The 19,772-nt window shown below is 37.9% G+C and overlaps 1 protein-coding gene across 1 annotated transcript in view; it reads left to right on the top strand.

The window, feature by feature from the left end:
* LOC132824314 (coiled-coil domain-containing protein 73-like) overlaps positions 1-19,772 on the top strand; it is a 128,741-nt gene that overhangs the window by 47,034 nt on the left and 61,935 nt on the right. The window contains exons 7-11 of the mRNA XM_060838660.1: positions 820-858; positions 2,881-3,016; positions 7,553-7,632; positions 16,963-17,091; positions 18,338-18,397. Of these exons, the coding sequence (XP_060694643.1) occupies positions 820-858; positions 2,881-3,016; positions 7,553-7,632; positions 16,963-17,091; positions 18,338-18,397 (444 nt within the window). The remainder of the gene's footprint in view (positions 1-819; positions 859-2,880; positions 3,017-7,552; positions 7,633-16,962; positions 17,092-18,337; positions 18,398-19,772) is intronic.

The following is a 19,772-nucleotide window of genomic DNA, read 5'->3' as shown; positions in this document are numbered from 1 at the left end:
TGAACAAGCCAAACAAATCCTTGTAGCTACAGCGCAAAAGGTCAGACATGAGGAGGCATTTTGTTGGTTTTGATAGCTCACCCTAGATTAACTAGATGATTAAAACAAGTAAAAGGTGACACAAATAACAAACTACTCTCTTTATGCAGGAATTTTAATTAGGTCTGAGTATGGAAAATATAAAATGGAATACTGAAGCTGTAAATATAAAGTGTTTTGTGATATGTTGCAGTGAAGAAAACATTACAATTCAATTCAGAAAACAAAGCAGGCTGAGGCATTTTAAACTGAAATAATCTTCAAAAGGATCTTACGTGACAGAACTGCAAGGCTATTGAAGATTCTGTTACAACCGCTTTGTGTCTGATAGTAGAAAGCCAGAAAGTATAAATAATATTTAGAATATTTATTTACAATGATGCTTTATAAAAATAAAATTAGAAACAGAGTGATGGAAATGAATCCAAATAATGAATAGGCTTACTCATTTGTCTTCCTTCATTTAAAAATGCAATAGTAGTATATTTGGCAGGAACAAGTGAAGTTTTCTCGCAGGCACATTAAATAACAGTCATCATATTGAAGCCCAACAGACCTGGAAGGTCAATGTTGTTTTCATGCATTGCTATATTGATGTTGATGTGTTGATTATCTTATTTATCACTTTTTAAAAAGATTTTGAGAGAAATAAGAAAATTATGATTGCACATGTTTTTCAAGTGATCCTATAGGGAAGGAGTTGAAAATCATTCTTCTTTGTTTCAGACTGTCTTTATTTTTATCTTTAAAGTTATTTACAGTTGATATATTCCATCGTAGGTTTCCAAGTACAGCCTAGAAAAAAAACTAAGTGAACTGGTAAGGACTTATTTTGCTTTCCAGTCCGTTGTTGGGAAAAATAGGTAATGCAGCAATATTGGCCCGTGGAAGGATGGGCCAGCATTAATAAAATTGACTTCTTGAGCATTGCAGGCAAGATTGAATGTCAGGCATCACACTGTTAAATTTGTTTTAGAAAGTAGTTGCTAGTAAAACATCTGTAAATCTGTGTACTGCAATCTACACTATTGAAATATTACATTGTAAGAGTTTTAATTTACCAGGAATGGTATAATAGCTAAACTTTTACTGCATGTTGCATATACTCTCATCTCCCTCATCCACAGTTTGAAATTGCTCAAATATTTTTAAACAGTTTCAGTGTTATGATCCTTTCTTCACTGAAAGCATTCTCTCGAAATTATTTGTTTGTCACTAAGACTCCTGCACATTTAACTTTTTTTCTTGTATGACATTTTTAGTGGTGACACTGTGGTTCAGTGGTTAGCACTACTACCTCACAGTGCCAGTGCTCCTCCAAATCTAGCCCTTTCTGAATTACCAGTTTTATTCCTCCACCATTTGTAGCATATCTAGCGCTCCCTCGGGCCCTGAGCACTGGAATTTTTTTCCCGAAATCTTTCCGTCATTCTTTACTTGTTTAAGGTCCTCAAAACCTTCCTGGCATGTTTTGGGCCACCAGCTCTAATCTTTTTATAATATCAGTGTTAGACTTTGTTTTATATTTTCCCCTGTGAAGCTCATTGTGATGCTTTATCATGTTAAAAGATCCAAAAGCAATTACAAAAGATTGCAATATGGGTGTATGGACCAAACACCAGTTCGACTGCAGTGGTTCAAGAAGAAGGCTAACCGCCACCTTTATTTGGAAGGGTAATAAGGGATGAGTACAAATATTGTCCTTGTCAGCAATGCTGACAACTGATGAGAAAAAAAGGCCAAATTTGTCATATGCAAAGACAAGTTTAAAAAAAAAGACATTGTACTGAAATCCGTAATGATTGTACAGATGGGCCAGGTTCCATATATTTGCAGATGATGCTGAACTTTATGTTTCCTCTTTTTTTACCCCAGGCTGTATTATCACTGTAGGTAAAAACAAGGACTGCAGATGCTGGAAACCAGAGTCTAGATTAGAGTGGTGCTGGAAAAGCACAGCAAGTCAGGCAGCATCCGAGGAGCAGGAAAATCAAAGCTTCGGGCAAAAGTCCTTTATTCCTGACCTGCTGTGCTTTTCCAGCATCACTCTAATCTAGATTCCTGATGAAGGGCTCTGGCCCGAAACGTCGAATTTCCTGTTCCTTGGATGCTACCTGACCTGCTGTGCTTTAACCAGCAACACATTTTCAGCTCTCACTCTAATCTAGACTCTGTATTGTCACTGTATCCTATCTAGCAATAAGTTTTGAGAAGACGAGAATTTCCTTCAGCTTGAAGAAGGCAAAGCTAAAATCATTCCCTTTTGCTCCCTGTGCACCTAACCTCATAATTAACCTCTTAACTGAGAGTAAATGAGTAGGTGTGAAAGTTTGACGTGGTAGTCGATATGTGCCATTTTATTTCCACCATGCTAAGACTGTCTTCTTCCTTCATGCAAGTGGTTAGAATCTGGAATACGCTGCCTGAACGGTTGGTAGAGTGAACTGAATCATGGATTTTGGAAAGGAAGTGCATATTTACTTAATGGGAGAAATAACATCAGTGCTGCTGGGAAAGTGCTTGGATGTCAGGCTAACTAAATTATTACTGCAGGGAGCTAGCATGTAGTCGATGAAATGAATGGTCTCGTCCTGTACTATAATCATTCTGATTCGATGAAAACATTGTCCCATCTTTACCCGAATAATTGGAAATGTTTTGCTGAGTTTTGAACCCACTGCCCTCTGTCCCAAACATGTTTTGCAGTCCTTCAAACGCCTCTAAGATCTCACCCCATTACAGCTCAGCTTAGTGACACTTCTACTCGTATGAAATATCTGTACTACTTTAATAATGAATTAGAAACAGTGTTTGTGTATGTTTTTTATCCTTGTTATTCAGGAACAAAAGGTGCAGTTGCAGACTGTTGCGAAGGATAATCAGCTCAGTCAACTGAGTGAAGTGGAGAAACGTTTTGCAGCTATAAGTCGTCAGTGTGGGTTGGTCAAACAGGCTCATGAGAAGCTAGAACAGAATGGTGAGTATAACTTGCAAACCAACATCATAACTCAATTCGTGAAATAAAAATAAAATGCCATTGTTAAGGTCAGACTGTAAAAAGTTTGGAATAAGAAAAGGCAATTCAGCTAATCTGGAACACTTAAGGGTGAAATTTCCGACGATGCACAGTGTGTTAAATGGAAGTTAAATTATTTCCATTTTTTTCTAGTATGGCATCAAGAAACTTCAGTATTATTCTCCACTTGGAGGTTAGGCCACATTCATGTGCTCTAAAAATAATAAGCAAATGAGTGAACAAGAGGCATTGAACAAATATTTTATGTCTCTTCAGAGTGCAAGATACAAGTTTCAAACTCAAAACTGGTCTACCAGAAATGATATGGTTCATCAGCAGCAATCACAATCTATAACCTCATAGCTTGACTTGCTCCCCACTCCACCATAACCATCCTGACAGAGAATAAACCCTGATTGAATGATGAATGTGGGAGGGGTTGCCAAGATCCGTACCAGACATACCTGAAAGTGAGGTGACAATTTTGTGAAGCTATATTCACATGCCAAGTAGCATAAGCAGTATGTGTTAGGTAAAATTAGAATTAGTTTTATTGTCACACATACACAGAGGGTGGTACCTGTATGGAATGAGCTGCCAGAGGAAGTGGTGGAGGCTGGTGCAATTACAACATTTAAAAGGCAACTTAATGGGTATATGAATAGGAAAGGTTTAGAGAGATATTGGCCAATTGCTGGCAAATGGGACTAAATTAATTTTGGATATCTGGTCAGCGTGAATGAGTTGGACCGAAGAGTCTGTTTCCATGCTGTACATCTCTGTGACTCTATGTACTCAAATGAGCATAGTGAAAAATGTACAAGTTGCCACTAACAGTGCTATCTTAGATACAACGGTAACCTAGGTACAAATTCTTAAGTACAAGTTCCTTGGGGGAAAAAAAATAGAAAATTAAAGAAATAGAAGTCCAGCATTACAGATTATAGAAATAAATTAGAAAAAATAAAGAAATAAAAGCACGAAGCAATCCCACAACTAACAGATCAGACCTGATCCCTGCAATCCTACCATGGCATGTCTCTGCTTAGCCTGTCCCAGGATAGATGTGTTGTCCCAGTCGAAGTGATGGTTTTTTTCATCCACGTGTGGGGCTATAAGGGAGAGGGGGTCGTGTCTTTTTGTGGCTAGCTGGTGTTCATGTATCCTGGTGGCTAACTTTCTTCCTGTTTGTCCTACGTAGTGTTTGTGGCAGTCCTTGCATGGAATTTTATAGATGACGTTGGTTTTGTCCATGGGTTGTACTGGGTCTTTTAAGTTTGTTAGCCTGGGACAGGCTAAGCAGAGACATGCCAGAGAATTCCTAGAGGCCTGGCACTCCAACCACAATGCAATAAACAAGCACGTAGATGTAGATGCCATCTATCAACCCCTCAGAAAACGAACAGGAAATGACATCACCACAAACCCCAGGAACCCCATCCAGGAGAAAGACATAAATAGAAAGCAGGAGATAACAGCTTCGCTTCACTTGGAGGTCGCCACTGATGATGTTACCTAGCCAGTAATGAAACGTCTGGATATCAAACCTACAGCTCAGCGAGCAAACCTAAACGCATTAACGCTAAAGTAGTAAAACAGAAAGACCTCTGGGTTCAGGTACATAATCAACATTTGTGTCACAAGTAGATAGGATGTTTAAGAAAGTGTTCAGCATGCTTGCCTTCATTGCCCAGACCTTTTGGGTACAGGAGTTGTAACATCATGTTGAGGTTGTAGAGAACATTGGTAAGGCCTTTTCTGTGATATTGTGTTCAGTACTGGTTACCTTGCTATAGGAAGGATATTATTAAATTGGAGAGGGGTCAGAAAAGATTTACCAGCCTGTTGCCAAGAATGGAGAATTTGAGTTATAAATATAGGGTGGATAGGCTGGAGCATTTTTTACTGGAGCATAGGAGGTTGAGGGGTGACCTTAAGAGAGTTTTATAAAATCATGAGGACCATAGATAAGGCGAATAGCAAGGGTTTTCTCTAGGCTGAGGTAGTTCAAAACAAGGGGCCATGTTTTTAAGGTGAGAGGAGACATTTTAAAAAGGCCATGAGGGGCAATCTTTTTATGCAGAAAATGGTTAATGTGTAGAATGAACTGCCAGAGGAAGTGGTAGATGCACGTACATTTACAACATGCAAAATTTTCAATAAATACATGAAATAGGAAGGGGTACAGGCCAAATGCTGGCAAATAGGACTAGATCTGGTTGGTGCGGACAAGTTTGACCAAGGATGGATGTGTTTCTGTGCTGTATCACTGTATGAGTCTATCTGGAGTATTCTGCTAAATCACCTATGGTTGTGTGGTAATGTTTAAGACCATAAGACAGGTGAACACCTAAATGAAAGGTTTGGGTGAGAAACTGTGGAAGCTCAGTATTGATGAAGCAGAACACCTCTGAAACAGAATTAATCACAAGCGATGTTAAAATTGTCACCCGCGGACCTCATCTTTAAAATAATGAAGATCTCATAGGCTGCATAAGGGCACAAAAGTGAATTCCTCTCAACTTTAACTGTAAGTATTTATCAACCTGTTTTTATATGCAGCGCTGCCTTTCTTAGATGATATGTGAGACACACATACAAGGTATTAGTATTCATGTAACACTTGCAAGCTCCTACTGCACTTGTGTGACATAAATTGTGCTGCATTCATGAGACTACAGCCAGTTCTAATATAACGTGATAATTCTGTTCTCATGCGATTTCACTTTATAAGAAAATTGTGCAACAGCTGCACCATTTAAGTTAATGGGGCTGGAATCATGTTACAGCCAATATTGTGTTCCACAAGGTTTGTGTTCTACAAATAATGGTCTGAATTCTTTAATAGTGTTAACGCCAATTCGTGTTGAAAAAATGAGCATTATGGCAGAAGCGACTGTATGGTCTCCTTTGTCAAATGTCCATGTAGGGACATCCTGTGACCCTCTTGTTGGAGTCTTCCATGTGCTACTATGTTGATAACAATCCTAAACAGTCAAGGGCAGATGGCATACAGTCATGGTTACTGGGAGACAACCACGGCTAATCATTCCATTTTGCAACCCCTGTCAAAGGACAGGCATAAATACACGGTTGCTCATTCATCAATCAGGGTTGTGGTGAAGCAGATGGTAGATATGCTGAAGACGAGGTTTTTTGATGCTTTGATCAGTCTGGTGGGGGATGGCCTTGCAATATTTTCCAGACAAAGTGTGTCATATATTCTTTATTTTCTGTGCTCTGCACAACTGTAAGAGGTAAAAAGAGGATGTGATGGATGCTAAAGAGCTAGGAGAGTGACACTGGTCTTCCTAGGAGGAGGGTAAGGACTTTGAGCAAGAGATACATCACCACTTGCATGATAGAGATCCATCTTCAGCTACAGCAATCCAAACAGGACTTAATTGATATGTGGTTCTTACAAAAGTGAGCTAGTTGGAGTGATCACTCATTGCTTGTAAACTTATTGCTGCTCAAAAGGCAAACATTCCAAGAAATAAATGTAGCCTTTTCCTTTTCTTTGATTTGGTATTGCTGAATAGAAATGTACATTCTCAGCCTTTTCGAAGGCTTTCCAGTATGAGATAGTCCCACACTGAACAACGAGAAAGTGTTGAGCTACTCTGATCAATAAGGGAAGACTAAGCCTATGCTAGATGGAGACTATTACCGAGTACACCTTCTGGCTTTCAAAACAGCACTGGTGCCAAGAGGTCCCAACAGTGCCTTTCCAGTTCTGACAAGAGGGAAGGTGGGAAGAACATGAAAGATGTGGAGCGTAACTAATAAGATGACTTATGGAGAAAAATGTGAAAAAGCTCATGAGGGCTGACTGAGAGAAAACCTCCATGAAACTCATCAAAATTGACATGGCCAGTTTCTGATAAAATTCAGTCCTGTATCTCATGACTCAACTAATGACCTTGTAATGATCCTGTCACTTGTAACAACTCGAGGCTTATATTTCAAAATAGTAATATAAAATGGAGATGTGGGAAGAGTGAGGGGCTAGAAAGCCAGCTTAGCATTCAGATTAACATTGACAGCACAAAGTTCAATCTTGCCTCTAGCCAAGACTGACTGGGGGCCTGCCTTCACACCATGCTCATAAACCGATCACGGCTTTTATGCATGTTTCAACAAATTATTAAAGGCCAGCTTTCAAGCAGAAAACTCAAAAGGAAGAGGATATTTATTGTCATGAACACAAGTCTGTGAATTTTCTGCAGGGGATGTTTTAAACTTAAGATCAAGTTGAAGAATGGGTTAGTATAATCAAATTATATTTTTTCTGGATGCAATTTAGATTGTTCTGCAATAAAATATCAAATTATTGAGCTTTTAACTGTTTAATGAACGTGTGTCATGAAAATGATATATTTACAGGTCAACTATTCACACAAAATTATATTTAAAAGTGTGGACTATCTTTTAGACTATATAGTTCAAACATTTTGTTTAAAGTGATTTTTAGAAGACTTTTTTTATGTTGTATAGTGGATGAAGCAACAAGATTGAACAAAAAGCTAATTACAGTGAATAAACATCAGGAGAATATGATACATAATCTGAAACAGGTACTTTGGAAACCTCAAATAACGCAACTCCTTTTGAAGTTTTGAAATGCATTAGAATGAAAATTCCTGCAGTGTGTTTTAAATGTCTATTGTGGAGATTTCTTCTATTCAGTAACACTGATGTTGAAAATTCTAATTATTTTAGAATGTGGCTATGAATTTGGAACAAATAACTATCAGATGAAATCTTTACAAGTAATTTAAGATGTGTACACATAATGATTGAGAATATTTTTACTGTAGCAATAGCATTCTTGAACTAAAGGCAGTGACAGTTACTCCTTTCTGAGTAAGAAATGTTGCTGCAATTATAAAACTGAATTGTGGTTTTGTATATATTCCTTCAGCTTTCTATGAACTTTCTTTCTTTGGTTTCTTTACTCTGTAACTTATTTTCTTCTTTTTGCTTTAAGTCTCCTTGTTCACTATTTGAAATGTTCTGTCATTTGGTCTCTGATACTGCTATAAATTAGCCAGTGATTGGCATGGCATAGGAATATGCATTATCTTCTATGAAGAATCACTATAGAGGACCTGCACCCCTTTCACTTTGGTGCAGTGTGTCAGTATAGTAATCCATCAAGCCACTACACATGTATATCTTTAATATATTTTGACTGTTGCACAAGTTCCGAAGGATTTTCATAATAGCAAATAGTGTTAATTAACCTAGATTTAATTGTTTGATGTTCCTTACAGTTGCTTTATATACTGTAGTTGTCCGTGAATCTGGTACTGATATTTCCAAGGGTGTTTCACAATAATTTCGGATGCTGATCATTATTACAGTAGCTCTTTGCTGAATCAAGAATGTAACATCAGCTGAACATTCAGAAAACACAATGGTTAAAGTAGCATCTCTGGAGAGGATGGACAAGTTTTAAGTTTTGGTGCAACACTTCCATCATTGATAAGGTAGAAATTGGAGATTCATTTAAATAGAATGGACTGGTGGCAAAGGAAGGAACAGAGGAAATATAACTGTAGAATGGCCTGAGGTCTGCGACAAAGAAAAAGGATGGTTAGGTGGTTGACACAGCTAGATGATGGGAAGAGAGAGGACTGGCTTTTTCAAAAACTCATGGGATTCTTTGTGATTTCCACAAAAAATTCTCAATTGAATGAATTTACATGAAGTTTTCAAAATATTATGATCCTCATAGAAGATTCATAACTAAAATAGCTGGATTTATCGAATGACCCCCAAATAAATTACAACAAAATTTGTTCTTGTTACTTCCAATTTAATAAAAATCAGAATCAGCATAAAGCACATATGTATTAATAAACAATTTTTCAAATAAAAAGATAAATTTCACTTTAAATTGAATTGGTACCAAAAAAGTATACCTAATGCAACCACAAACACTTGCAACACCCATTACATACATTTGACACTACGTAATTACATCATTCCACTTCATGTGGAACTTCATTCACATAGTAGGTCATAAATACTATTCAGCACCAGGTTTCACTTTGCATTTTGTGGATCCAGTTATCTGTGAATCCTTTCTTGCTCACATTACAATAGTCCTGATGGTGTAGTGATCCTTTATAGCTGATCAGTCAGTAATGTCTGTGTTCAAGGTTTGACTTTTTCTGGGAAAATATCAGCTCATTGACATTTCCGCGTTATTTACATAGCTTTCCAAACTTTAGACTTTTTTTAATACAACTCACGTGTTGCCTTCAAGAGCATCTGTTTTCATTATTGCCAAACAGAAAATCTGACCTCTTCTGATGGTAATTTATTGCTTATTATCACAAGAATTCTGTGTTCCTCTTCCAGTCTCTGTCAACTTTCTCTTTTTGAATCTATCCATGCACTGATCAACTTCGCCTTCCTGATTCTGTACTTGTAGCTCTTCTTTTTGTCAACTTTATGACATATTTGTTAACTTCCTTCTCTGTTGGTACTGACGCTGTGTCCAGAGTCATCAAATTATGAAGGGAAACTATCAGAGTGAATGAAGGTAAATTATTTCCATTGATTGAGGCATCCAGGAAGGTGAGCATGACTGAAAAGTAGAGGCAAGCATTTAAGGAGTGGAGTTAGGATAGACTTTTGCACACACAATTTCATATAATTCTGAATTCTTTTGCAAATAGCAAAAGCTTAGTAGACATTGGTTAGCCAAAAGGAGTTTGGTCCCAAGTCTATCATATTATCATCTTATGGTGTTGCAAGGTGCTGAATGCACTACTTCTGTGTTCCTATAATGAAATGACATGGAGCAGTAGATGAGAATTGTATTCAGAAAATCTTTTTTTTAATGTGGCTGATATGCTCGGGAAGTAGGATTATCAATTGAAACTGAAATAGGAGAAACTCTTAAAGCAGCATGTTACTGCTAAGTGTCTTTAAAACTTAGAGAAATTAAATACCATGCTGTTTTTATATTGAAATATGTTGCTGTAGACAAAATTGTAGAAGCACCTTTCCTGTCATCTTTAACTTGATCTGTTAAATGTCTCCTTGCATAAAGAACAAAGAAGAACAAAGAAAATTTACAGCCCAGGTGCAGGCCCTTCGGCCGTCCAAGCTTGAGCCGATCCAAATCCACTGTCTAAACCTGCCGCCCATTTCCTAAGTATCTGTATCCCTCTGCTTCCCACCTACTCATTTATCTGTCCAGATGCATCTTAAATGAATCTATCATGCCTACCTCTACCACCTTTGCTGGCAACACTTCCAGGCATCCACCATCCTCTGTGCAAAGTATTTGCCGCGTGTATCCCCCTTAAACTTCCCACCTCTCAACTTGAAAGCGTGACCTCTCATTATTGAATCCTTCACCCTTGGAGAAAAGCTTATCTCTATCTACCCTGTCTATACCTTTCATGATTTTGTGGACCTCAATCAGGTCCCGCCTCAATCTCCATTTTTCTAATGAAAACAAACCTAATCTACTCAACCACTCTTCATCGTTAGCACCTTCCATACCAGGCAACATCCTCATAAACCTTCTGTGCACCCTGTCCAAAGCGTCAACATCCTTTTAGTAATGTGGCGACCAGATGTGTACACAGTATTCTTACTGCAGCCAAACCAATGTCTTGTACAATTTTAACATGACTTGCCAGCTCTTATACTCAATACCTGTCCAATGAAGGCAAGCATACCATATGCCTTCTTGACCACTCTATCCACCTGTGCAGCAACCTTCAGGGTACAATGGACCTGCACTCCCAGATCTCTCTGCTCATCAACTTTTCCCAAGGCTCTTCCGTTTACTGTATAATTCACTCTCGAATTAGACTTCCCAAAATGCATCACCTCACATTTGCCTGGATTGAACTCCATCTGCCACTTCTCCACCCAACTATCTGTATTCTCCTGTATTCTTTCACAGTCCCCTATGCTTTCTGCTACTCCACCAATCTTCGTGTCAGCTGCAAATTTGCTGATCATACCAACAGTGCCCTCTTCCAGATCATTTATGTTATCAACACTCTAGTTCAATTCTGTTCTCTTTCAAGAAGTTTTGTTTCTTTGGTCAAAACTGAGGAACAAAGTTTACCTAAATTGGCCCTGTTTGTGACAGGTTGCTCTAATATCAGTGCATGCTAAATAATACCTATAAAAATAGAAATAGTTTCATGTGTTGAATTGATTTTGTTAGGTGATTTTCTTCCCCCAATCCCTACTTTAAATAACAAACCAGTACTTTTCAATGCTATAATTGATTTGGCATTATTTAACACTTGAAGCAAAGTACTATTTAATTCCAATAAATCTATGTAAGAAACTGTTTGTTTTAATATGAATGTGAAGGGGATGGTTTCAATTTGTGGAACAATTTAGGGTTCATCTAGTTATTAAAAATAAATGATTGTTTAAAACAGCGATGAGCTTTTTTTCTTATGCAGGATTGTGGGTCTCTGGAATTTTCTTTCTCAAAATGTGGTGGACGTGAACCTTGGAATATTTTTCAGGCAGAGGTGGATACATTTTTGATAAGCAAGGGAGTGTAAGGTTTTGGTGTATGCATGAATGTGGAGTTCAGGTGACAATTGGATCAGCAATGATCTTACTAAATGGCAGAGAAGGCTTTTGGGAAGGGGGAGAATCTGCTCCTAACTCGTATATTTGTATGTAAGTTTGTTTTTAAATGTAGCTAAACATTAGTATTTTATGTTGTGAGACACCAGTAACAATGGGAAATAATGAAATTTTTGTTCTGGGCTTTATAATTACCCTACTGGTCAATATTCATACATCATAATTATTCTTTATTAGATTGTATTTTATAGTTATGTCTGTTCACATTGATTTATTAAGATTATTATAAAATTCTGTTATGCTATGTGGTGATCTTCAGAGATTTATATGGATATGTGAATCTATCAGTGATAGAATCTAAATAGTTAGCTGGCAATTTGCTATAATTATAGTAATATTTTTGAGAGATTTAACAGCTATTAAATGATTCTGTCACGTTTTTAAAAATACTGATTTATACTCTTTGCTTAATAGTAGTATTTAGGTTTGATCGTTAACTCTAAATGGTGTTCACTTAAAAGCCTAGAAATTACAGTTGGTGATATTAGTGGATAAAACCCTAATGTGTTCATATAAAATTGCTTTCGCTGCTATTCTAGTGGAGGCTTCAACCAATTTGAAATAAGCAATAAAATTGCCTTCTTTAAAATCGTAAACAAAGGAGATATCAAACAAAGTCTAATAAATTCAAAATGACAAAACCTCACAAATATGAGCAAGTTTTTAACAGTTAGAGAGAAGAGTTACTAATTTTTGACTGCTTATACATTTGAGTTGGGCTCCATTCTGATCAGACCCTGTAATGTAGTTGCACTGAACGTATCCTGACGTTCTACATTAAAGAACATCTCGATTTTAAAACTCTCATCTTTGATTTTGAATCCCTCTCTAACCTTGGTTTTCTCTCTCTCTGTCTGTGTGTGTGTCTCTCTCTGTCTGTCTGTCTGTCTGTCTCTCCCTGGCACTGTGAGATAGTGCCACCCATATTTGGCATTGAGATCAAATTGTACTCATGGCTGGAATCTTTCTGATCCTCGGAGGTGGAAGGAAACAATTGTGAGAGAGACCAAAATTCTGAGTTCCCAACTTTGGAATAAACTTCTGGAAATAAATTCTCCAACATTAAAAAGGGGGTTGATTTTCCTGACTTGGGAAACATACCTGCATATATTGCTTATCAATGAAGCCAAATTTATCCAAATTAAATATCCCATCTTAAACAAGTTCTACCCAATTGAGATATGCGTGCATTCAGAATGCTGACTATATATTTTTATTGTAAAAGTGTATTCTCTTCATACTGTAGTATTTTTATACGCAGGTACTAAAGCAATTCTTTATTGTCCTTGCACATAAAGGAATGCAAACATCGTTATTTTACACTCTCTGCAGTTACAAAACCAAAAGCATTTCCTACTCATGCAGGACCATATTATATATATTCTGAGGCAAAGAGAGGGTCTAATAACTGAAAGAGCTTAGATGATGGTCTGTCTCTACTGCACCTTGACTGCAGTTGCCCCAAGCTTTAGTGCATCCCTCAGTTTGTAGTCCTGGAGCTTGGAAAGCCCCAGTCTGCAACACACAGTCAAGGTCAACTGAAAGACCAACATATTTTAGGCAGACCAAAGTGTCTTTCACCAAATTGATGGTCTTCCATGCGCAATATTTATCTTGATGTGCATTCTGGGGAACAGATGGTAGAGGACAGAGTTCCAAGTCACAAAATTACCAGCGACAAATCTCAACAAAAACCACTGCATCTCTCTCCAGTCCTTCTTTGTAAAGGCACATTCCAGAAGAAGATGTGTGACAGTCTCCTCCTGCAGCTGCTTCAAGAGCAGTGTATGCTGGCGGAGAGTGTAGATCTCACAGGTTGTGCCCTTCTCACCACCAGCCAAGATATGACATGTGTTTGTTGGAAAGTTCTGTCAAAGAGGCATTTTGCCAAAAGTCTGCTCAGGGGACCACTTAAAAGTATCAGCCTCTCCTTTCACTCACAGTCTCAAGGATGATATGTGCTGACTACTGCCTGATGGACTTATGGCCAAAGGTGTTTTTCTTTGCAAATTTTCTCACAATAGACAGGTGTTATGAAACAGTCCAACTATTTGATGTTCCATGGTAATTTCTGTTTCTTTGAGTGAACCACTAGCTATCTGGTGATATGGTGAGTAAGGGAAATGGGATGGTAGGTTGGGGGAAATGGGATGGTAAGTTTGTCATGACGAAGCAAGGTGATAATAATTGTGTTCCTGCCTCGCTGAACAGAAGCTGGCTGTCATGTCTGGATGGTGCATTCATACCCAGATAATAAGTAATGAATCCTTGCACACAAATATTTAACTGCATGAAGTTGTCCTCTGCTTATCCAGAAGATAGGTCTTATCATGTTTGGGGTGCTGAATGACTAGAATGTCGGGAGGACAGATGCGAGGAAGAGCTTTGCAGGGGGACAAAACAGCAGGTTTGGAAGCCAAACCTCAAAGAAATTATTATATGAATCAGTGCATTGCATTCACAGATCTCCTGAAGCTGACAATTCTATGGCACAGATAAATTTGTCCTTCTCTCCATTGTGCAGCTGAGGAGAAACCATCTCAGGGAGGAGAAAGTGAGGATTGCAAATGCATCTTCATCCTGATGAAGGGCTTATGCCTGAAACGTTGGTGCTTCTGCTCCTTGGATGCTGCCCGACTGGCTGTGCTTTTCCAGGAACAATCTCAGAAAGATGCAGAAACAGCAACATCAAGTGCAGAAAACTGAGCAGACTGCAGAGACACAAGATCCAAACAATCAGGTGTCAAGGCAGTGATCAGACTTGGGCCAGAAATAGAATCTACAGGAGATGCTACAGCCACATTCAACTGACAGATAATGCAGAAAGTACCTTAAGCTGTGTCCTACATATGCTAGTTACTGGATGAGCACCTGTGATTGCAAAGACTGGAAGTAGTCTCATGCTGGTTGCCTTGATGGTCAATGTGGTCCTGAACTTGCTTACAAGTAGCTTATACTCGAGATCTACTGAAACCTTTGTGGAATCTCCCAGTCAGTGACTCACAAGTACACATCAAGGGTAACTGATGCTCTATTTTGAAATATTCAGGCATTTGCAAGGTTTTCTTGGATGGTCCTCTTGAATGCCAAGAGCCAGACAACCATGGCAGGGTTTGCTGCCATAGCAGGTTTTCCACAGATGAGGTGCAAACGAGTTAATCTGATTTGAAATCAGAGCACCCTGGAAGCAATCAGCTGTGTTTGTCAAAAGAACTTAACGTAAAGGTCATCAGTGAATTCTATCTCTCAACCTCTGTACCCTTCCCCCCTTTAAAATACAGTCTTACAAAATGAAGAACTATCAGATGGTTACTACTAATAATAAGATGCTGAGCAGAACAGACATTTTATAAAAATAATTTCAAGATTAATATTATGTATCTTATGTAAACATTCTGTGTGACTACTACTTTTACAAAGAAAAAATATTCTAATCTAAAAAGCTACTGCATGAGCATGAGTGTGTGTGATGAGAGGATGCTGACATTTATTTGGGAGATTTTATCTGTAGATGTAGTTCTCCCAAATATAAATGTGAGTTTTGAAATCACAGTCTACTTTCAATGTAATATTTTGAAATCTGTAAGCTAGCATTTAAAAAAAAATAGCTGCAATCATGTTGTCATGATGTGGCTGTACTAGATATTTTTGAGACCACTTTTAGAATTCTGATACTCTTCTAAAGAAAGGATGTCGTTAATCTTGAGAGGGTGCAGAAAATGTTCAGATGGCTGTTGCCAAGACCAGAGGATTTGAGTTATAGGGAGAGGCTGAATAGGCCAGGGTTGTTTTCCCTGGAGTATCAGAGGCTGAGGGCTGACCGTATAGAGGTTTATAAAATTCACCCTATTCCTTAGGGTGGTGAAATCCAAAAGTTGAAGGCATTGGTTTAAGGTAAGAGGGAAAAATTTAAAACTGATCTAAGACGCAATATTTTCATGCAGAAGGTGGTCCGTGTGTGGAATGAGCTGCCAGAGGAAGTGGTGGAGGCTGGTATATTTACAACATTTAAAATGCTCTGGATGGGTATATAAATAGGAAGAGTTTAGAGTGATATGGGCCAAATGCGGCAAATGGGACTAGATCAGATTGGGATGTCTGGTCAGCATGGACGAATTGGACTGAAGAGTCTGTTTCTGTGCTGCATGACATTTCTGCTCTGACATTGATTACTCAATAGTGACATCCAGACGACCCATTATCTTCCACATGCAGTTGTAATTAGAATCCTCTCAGAAGAATAATAGAAAAATCCTTTACTTTGACTCTGTATGTTCTGATTTCCTGTTTATTTCCTTGAGAAAGATTCAGATGTATTATTTAGGTAAAACAAATGAGATTTAGGACATTTTGTTTAAAATGTGAGAACACTGAAATGCACAGTCCCCACAGAGGGTGCTGTTGTACAAGTGTCCATTTTAATTTTTGTTACAGAGAATAGGTGGACAAATTGAGATAGAATACAAACTGATATGATCTCAAAATGCTCAAAGACCTGCATAATCACTTCAGGTTTCTAGTTCCTGTACTTTCAGTGTTGCCCGCTGAATTCATGCAAATTAATTGGAAGTTTTATTAATGTTTCTATGTGTACATTTTATATATGTAGACTATAATTGTAAGATTTAGATGTAAAACTACTACAATGCATGTGCAATTACCATGTAATATTAAACCTGCTGGTACCATTAATTGATTTAGTCCAGAGCAGTTCAACAATTGTGATATGATAGATGGAATTCCAGTTTTTCAGACAACAGTTAAACAGACCAAACATTTGCCAGATAATAGTATTACTGTGCTGAATGCTTAGATCAATATGATGGCATCGTCAAGAATCCTTGATACTATCGGAGAGCCACATTCATAACCTCTGCCGTTTGCCTGAGTAAATGTCAATGTGCTCAAGGAGCGAAGGATATAAAGCAGACTACCCTGTACCAGAAAGGGAGGGGGTGGGGGAGAAAAGGGCAGAATATTTATGACTTAAAGTTCCATGAATTGCCATTAATTGAGATCAAAGCGCACAGCTTTTATTTTTTACACCCATCAGTTCAAACAGTGGAGTAAATTAATGATTTAAATATATACCATTCTTGTGCAACTAAAAGTGAAGCTGTTGAAAGGCTTTGGCTTGTAATAGTCAGCTGCCACGGTTTGCTGTTTTGACATTGCAGAGTTATTTAGATTTTTATTTGAAGAAACGGCAATTTCAAAGTGAATGATATTTAAACGACCTAATGTACACTTTTGTCTCTGTTCAGGAACTGGAGAAAGTAACTGCAAATTTGATAAGATCCAAGGTCACTTCTCAGTGCAAATTGGGAGAAGAAAACATCCATGTTACAGAACAGCAACAGCAGCTAGAAGAACTGAAGGAGAAACTGCAGATGGTGTCATATAAATTTAAAATTCAGTCGTCATTTATTCCTAAATTGGAATTAAACAGATACAAATGCACATTATTTCACAATGACTTTCTTCTTACTATTTGTTAATGTAGAATCATAGAATACCTACAGTGTGGAAGGAGGCCATTTGGCCCATCAGGTCCACACTGCCTCTCTGAAGAGCATCCTACTCAGACCCAAACAGACACTGGAAGAATGTGCAAACTCCACACAGATAGTCACCGAGGGTGGAATTGAGCCCGGGTCCCTGAGGCTAATCACTGAGTCATTGTGAACAGATTATAAAAATTATTAGCAAAATTTTTCAATGTGGACTAATATAAACCAAGTGATATTAAATTTCTTATTTTACATCAATGAAAAATAAATTCAGGAGTGAAGTCAATTGATTTGCTATCAATCATCCCATACTATCACAAAATCAAAGTTATACTTAATAAGTTACACTTAGGAAAATTAATTTCTCCATATTCTAATGTTAACCTTCTGTACATTTAAGTGATGCTGTGCTGGGGAAATATTAATGCATAATATTGCTAAAAAGGAAAGTGAAAATAATGTTTCAGAATTGTCTTCAGCTCCATGTTTTAAAGTGCCAGTTATGTACTTACATCATTTTGAAATAACTACTATGGCTAAAAGAAGTAATGAACTGTTTTGATCTTGATCCTGCAAGGTTCTTCTGAAGCCACAAGAACAGGAACAGTGGAATGTGAAAGTTATCAAGAGGGGTATTATAAACCTCCTAGTGGTTGACTGATTGAAGACGAGTGTTCTATATACTTCCCAGTTGCTCATGCTAACCTGGGTGGAATAGGCAAATGACTTGGCCTATATAGGTGGACAAAGATACATATATTTGTAATGCTGAACAAAGTAACCTGTTCTCTTTATGAGTCCGTGATGCATCCAATCCTCAAAGGGAGGGCAATTTCTTAGACCTACTTGGAATCTTGTGATTTTAGATGACTTTATTTTCACATCCTCTTGGTGAAATTATGCTTAGCTTCCATTTTTTAAGTTATATCTACGATTAGGAAGATCAGTCCATATCTTGTTGCTTTGTGATGAACTTCTTCACATCTTTGCCTCAAACATGTTAAAATATTAATTTTCCACTTAGGTTTGATATGATGACTTTAATTTTCTAATTACAACATAGGTGCAGTTGTATGCAGTTTTGTGAATGATTGTGTAATATTTTTGTACTTGTGTTTTATTTTTAAAGAAAACAGAATTAAACAAGAGGATATCTAGAGATGCACTGATTTTTCAAGAAGGAAAAAAGGTTGGCTTAAAATAATTTAATACTTCCCCTATAAGCTGAAATGTCCATATTAATGGACTGAAATCTTCACTTTTTTTTCCATTTTTAAGCCTGTTACGGTTCATAGAATATTTCCTTGTCTGCCCATTTATTTCAGTTTCCAACTCATTTGTTGATCCCTCATTTTGACAAAATGTGTTATTTTATTGACAACATTCCTAATTATTTCAACAAATAAAAACAAAGGAATGAGCACTTCTAAAATCTACAGCCAACAACTCTGGTTGTAGAATTTTAGCAAGTGCTCATTCCTTTGTTTTTATTTGTTGCAATGGCAGGTACCCATCTCATCATTGGAGCAGGCTGTACCTGAGGGCTGTTTGTTTGCTTTCTTAGCACTCACTCACTCTGCGCCCACTTACAATATCTCTGCCTTTCCATATCTTTTTGTAATTTGCTTCCTCATTCAAAATTTAAAGGCTCTCAGTACTTCTGTGTTGCCTTGGCATTTAATGCAGACATGAAGCAGCTTGTTATGATTGTCGGTAGTGATCATACAAGGTTGTGGACATGTTGCTGGTCAATACCAGGCTACATCAAGTACTGCGTGTGCCGGCAGCTTACTCTATTTGTACTTCAGCCAAATGACTGTGTCAAGGTCTGATGGGAGTAATCCTTAACCAAATCACGAAGGACTGTCATCAGACAGGGGATCCCACTCTGTCAGAGGTATTGGTTTGATCTCTGTCTAGAGATTTGGAATGATAGGCAGGCTACTTGGGGTGGTCAGGTTCAGGGATTCATTACAGACTGGCGAGTGGGTTATGGTGAGTGCTGCAGTGCAAGCACTCTGAGCATTGGTGTAAGTCAGTCAGCGAGATGAACAGAGAACAGTCAATTGTCTGGTTAATCATCCAGAGGCTTTGACCATGCTTCATTCTGGTGTCTGCTCACAAGACGTTAACAGGGGCACCTGCGGTGGTAGGAAAACTGGGAAAGTCAATTGTGAATTAAACCTGAGTTATCAGGAAACCCTCTTGAGCACAATCTCTGATTCTCTTGAATCTAATTCTCTGATTATCTTGTTATGTCTCACTTAAGTCACCTCTCAGCCTTCTTCTCTCTAACAAAAACAGCCTCAAGTCCTTCAACTTTTCCTCATAAGACCTTTCCTCCATACCAGGCAACATCCTCGTAAATCTCCTCTGAACCCTCTTCAAAGCTTCCACATCCTGATAATGCGGTGACCAGAAATGTATGCAATACTCCAAGTGTAGCCACACCAGAGTTTTGTGACCTCATGGCTCCGAAACTCAATCCCTCTACCAATAAAAGCTAACACACTGTATGCCTTCTTAACAAAAAAGTTACTTCTTTTAAAATTTGTACACACATG

The sequence above is a fragment of the Hemiscyllium ocellatum genome, chromosome 18 (genome assembly GCF_020745735.1).
Source record: "Hemiscyllium ocellatum isolate sHemOce1 chromosome 18, sHemOce1.pat.X.cur, whole genome shotgun sequence".
In the NCBI taxonomy this organism is placed as follows: Eukaryota; Metazoa; Chordata; class Chondrichthyes; order Orectolobiformes; family Hemiscylliidae; genus Hemiscyllium; species Hemiscyllium ocellatum.
This window is presented reverse-complemented; position numbering and strand designations above follow the sequence as displayed.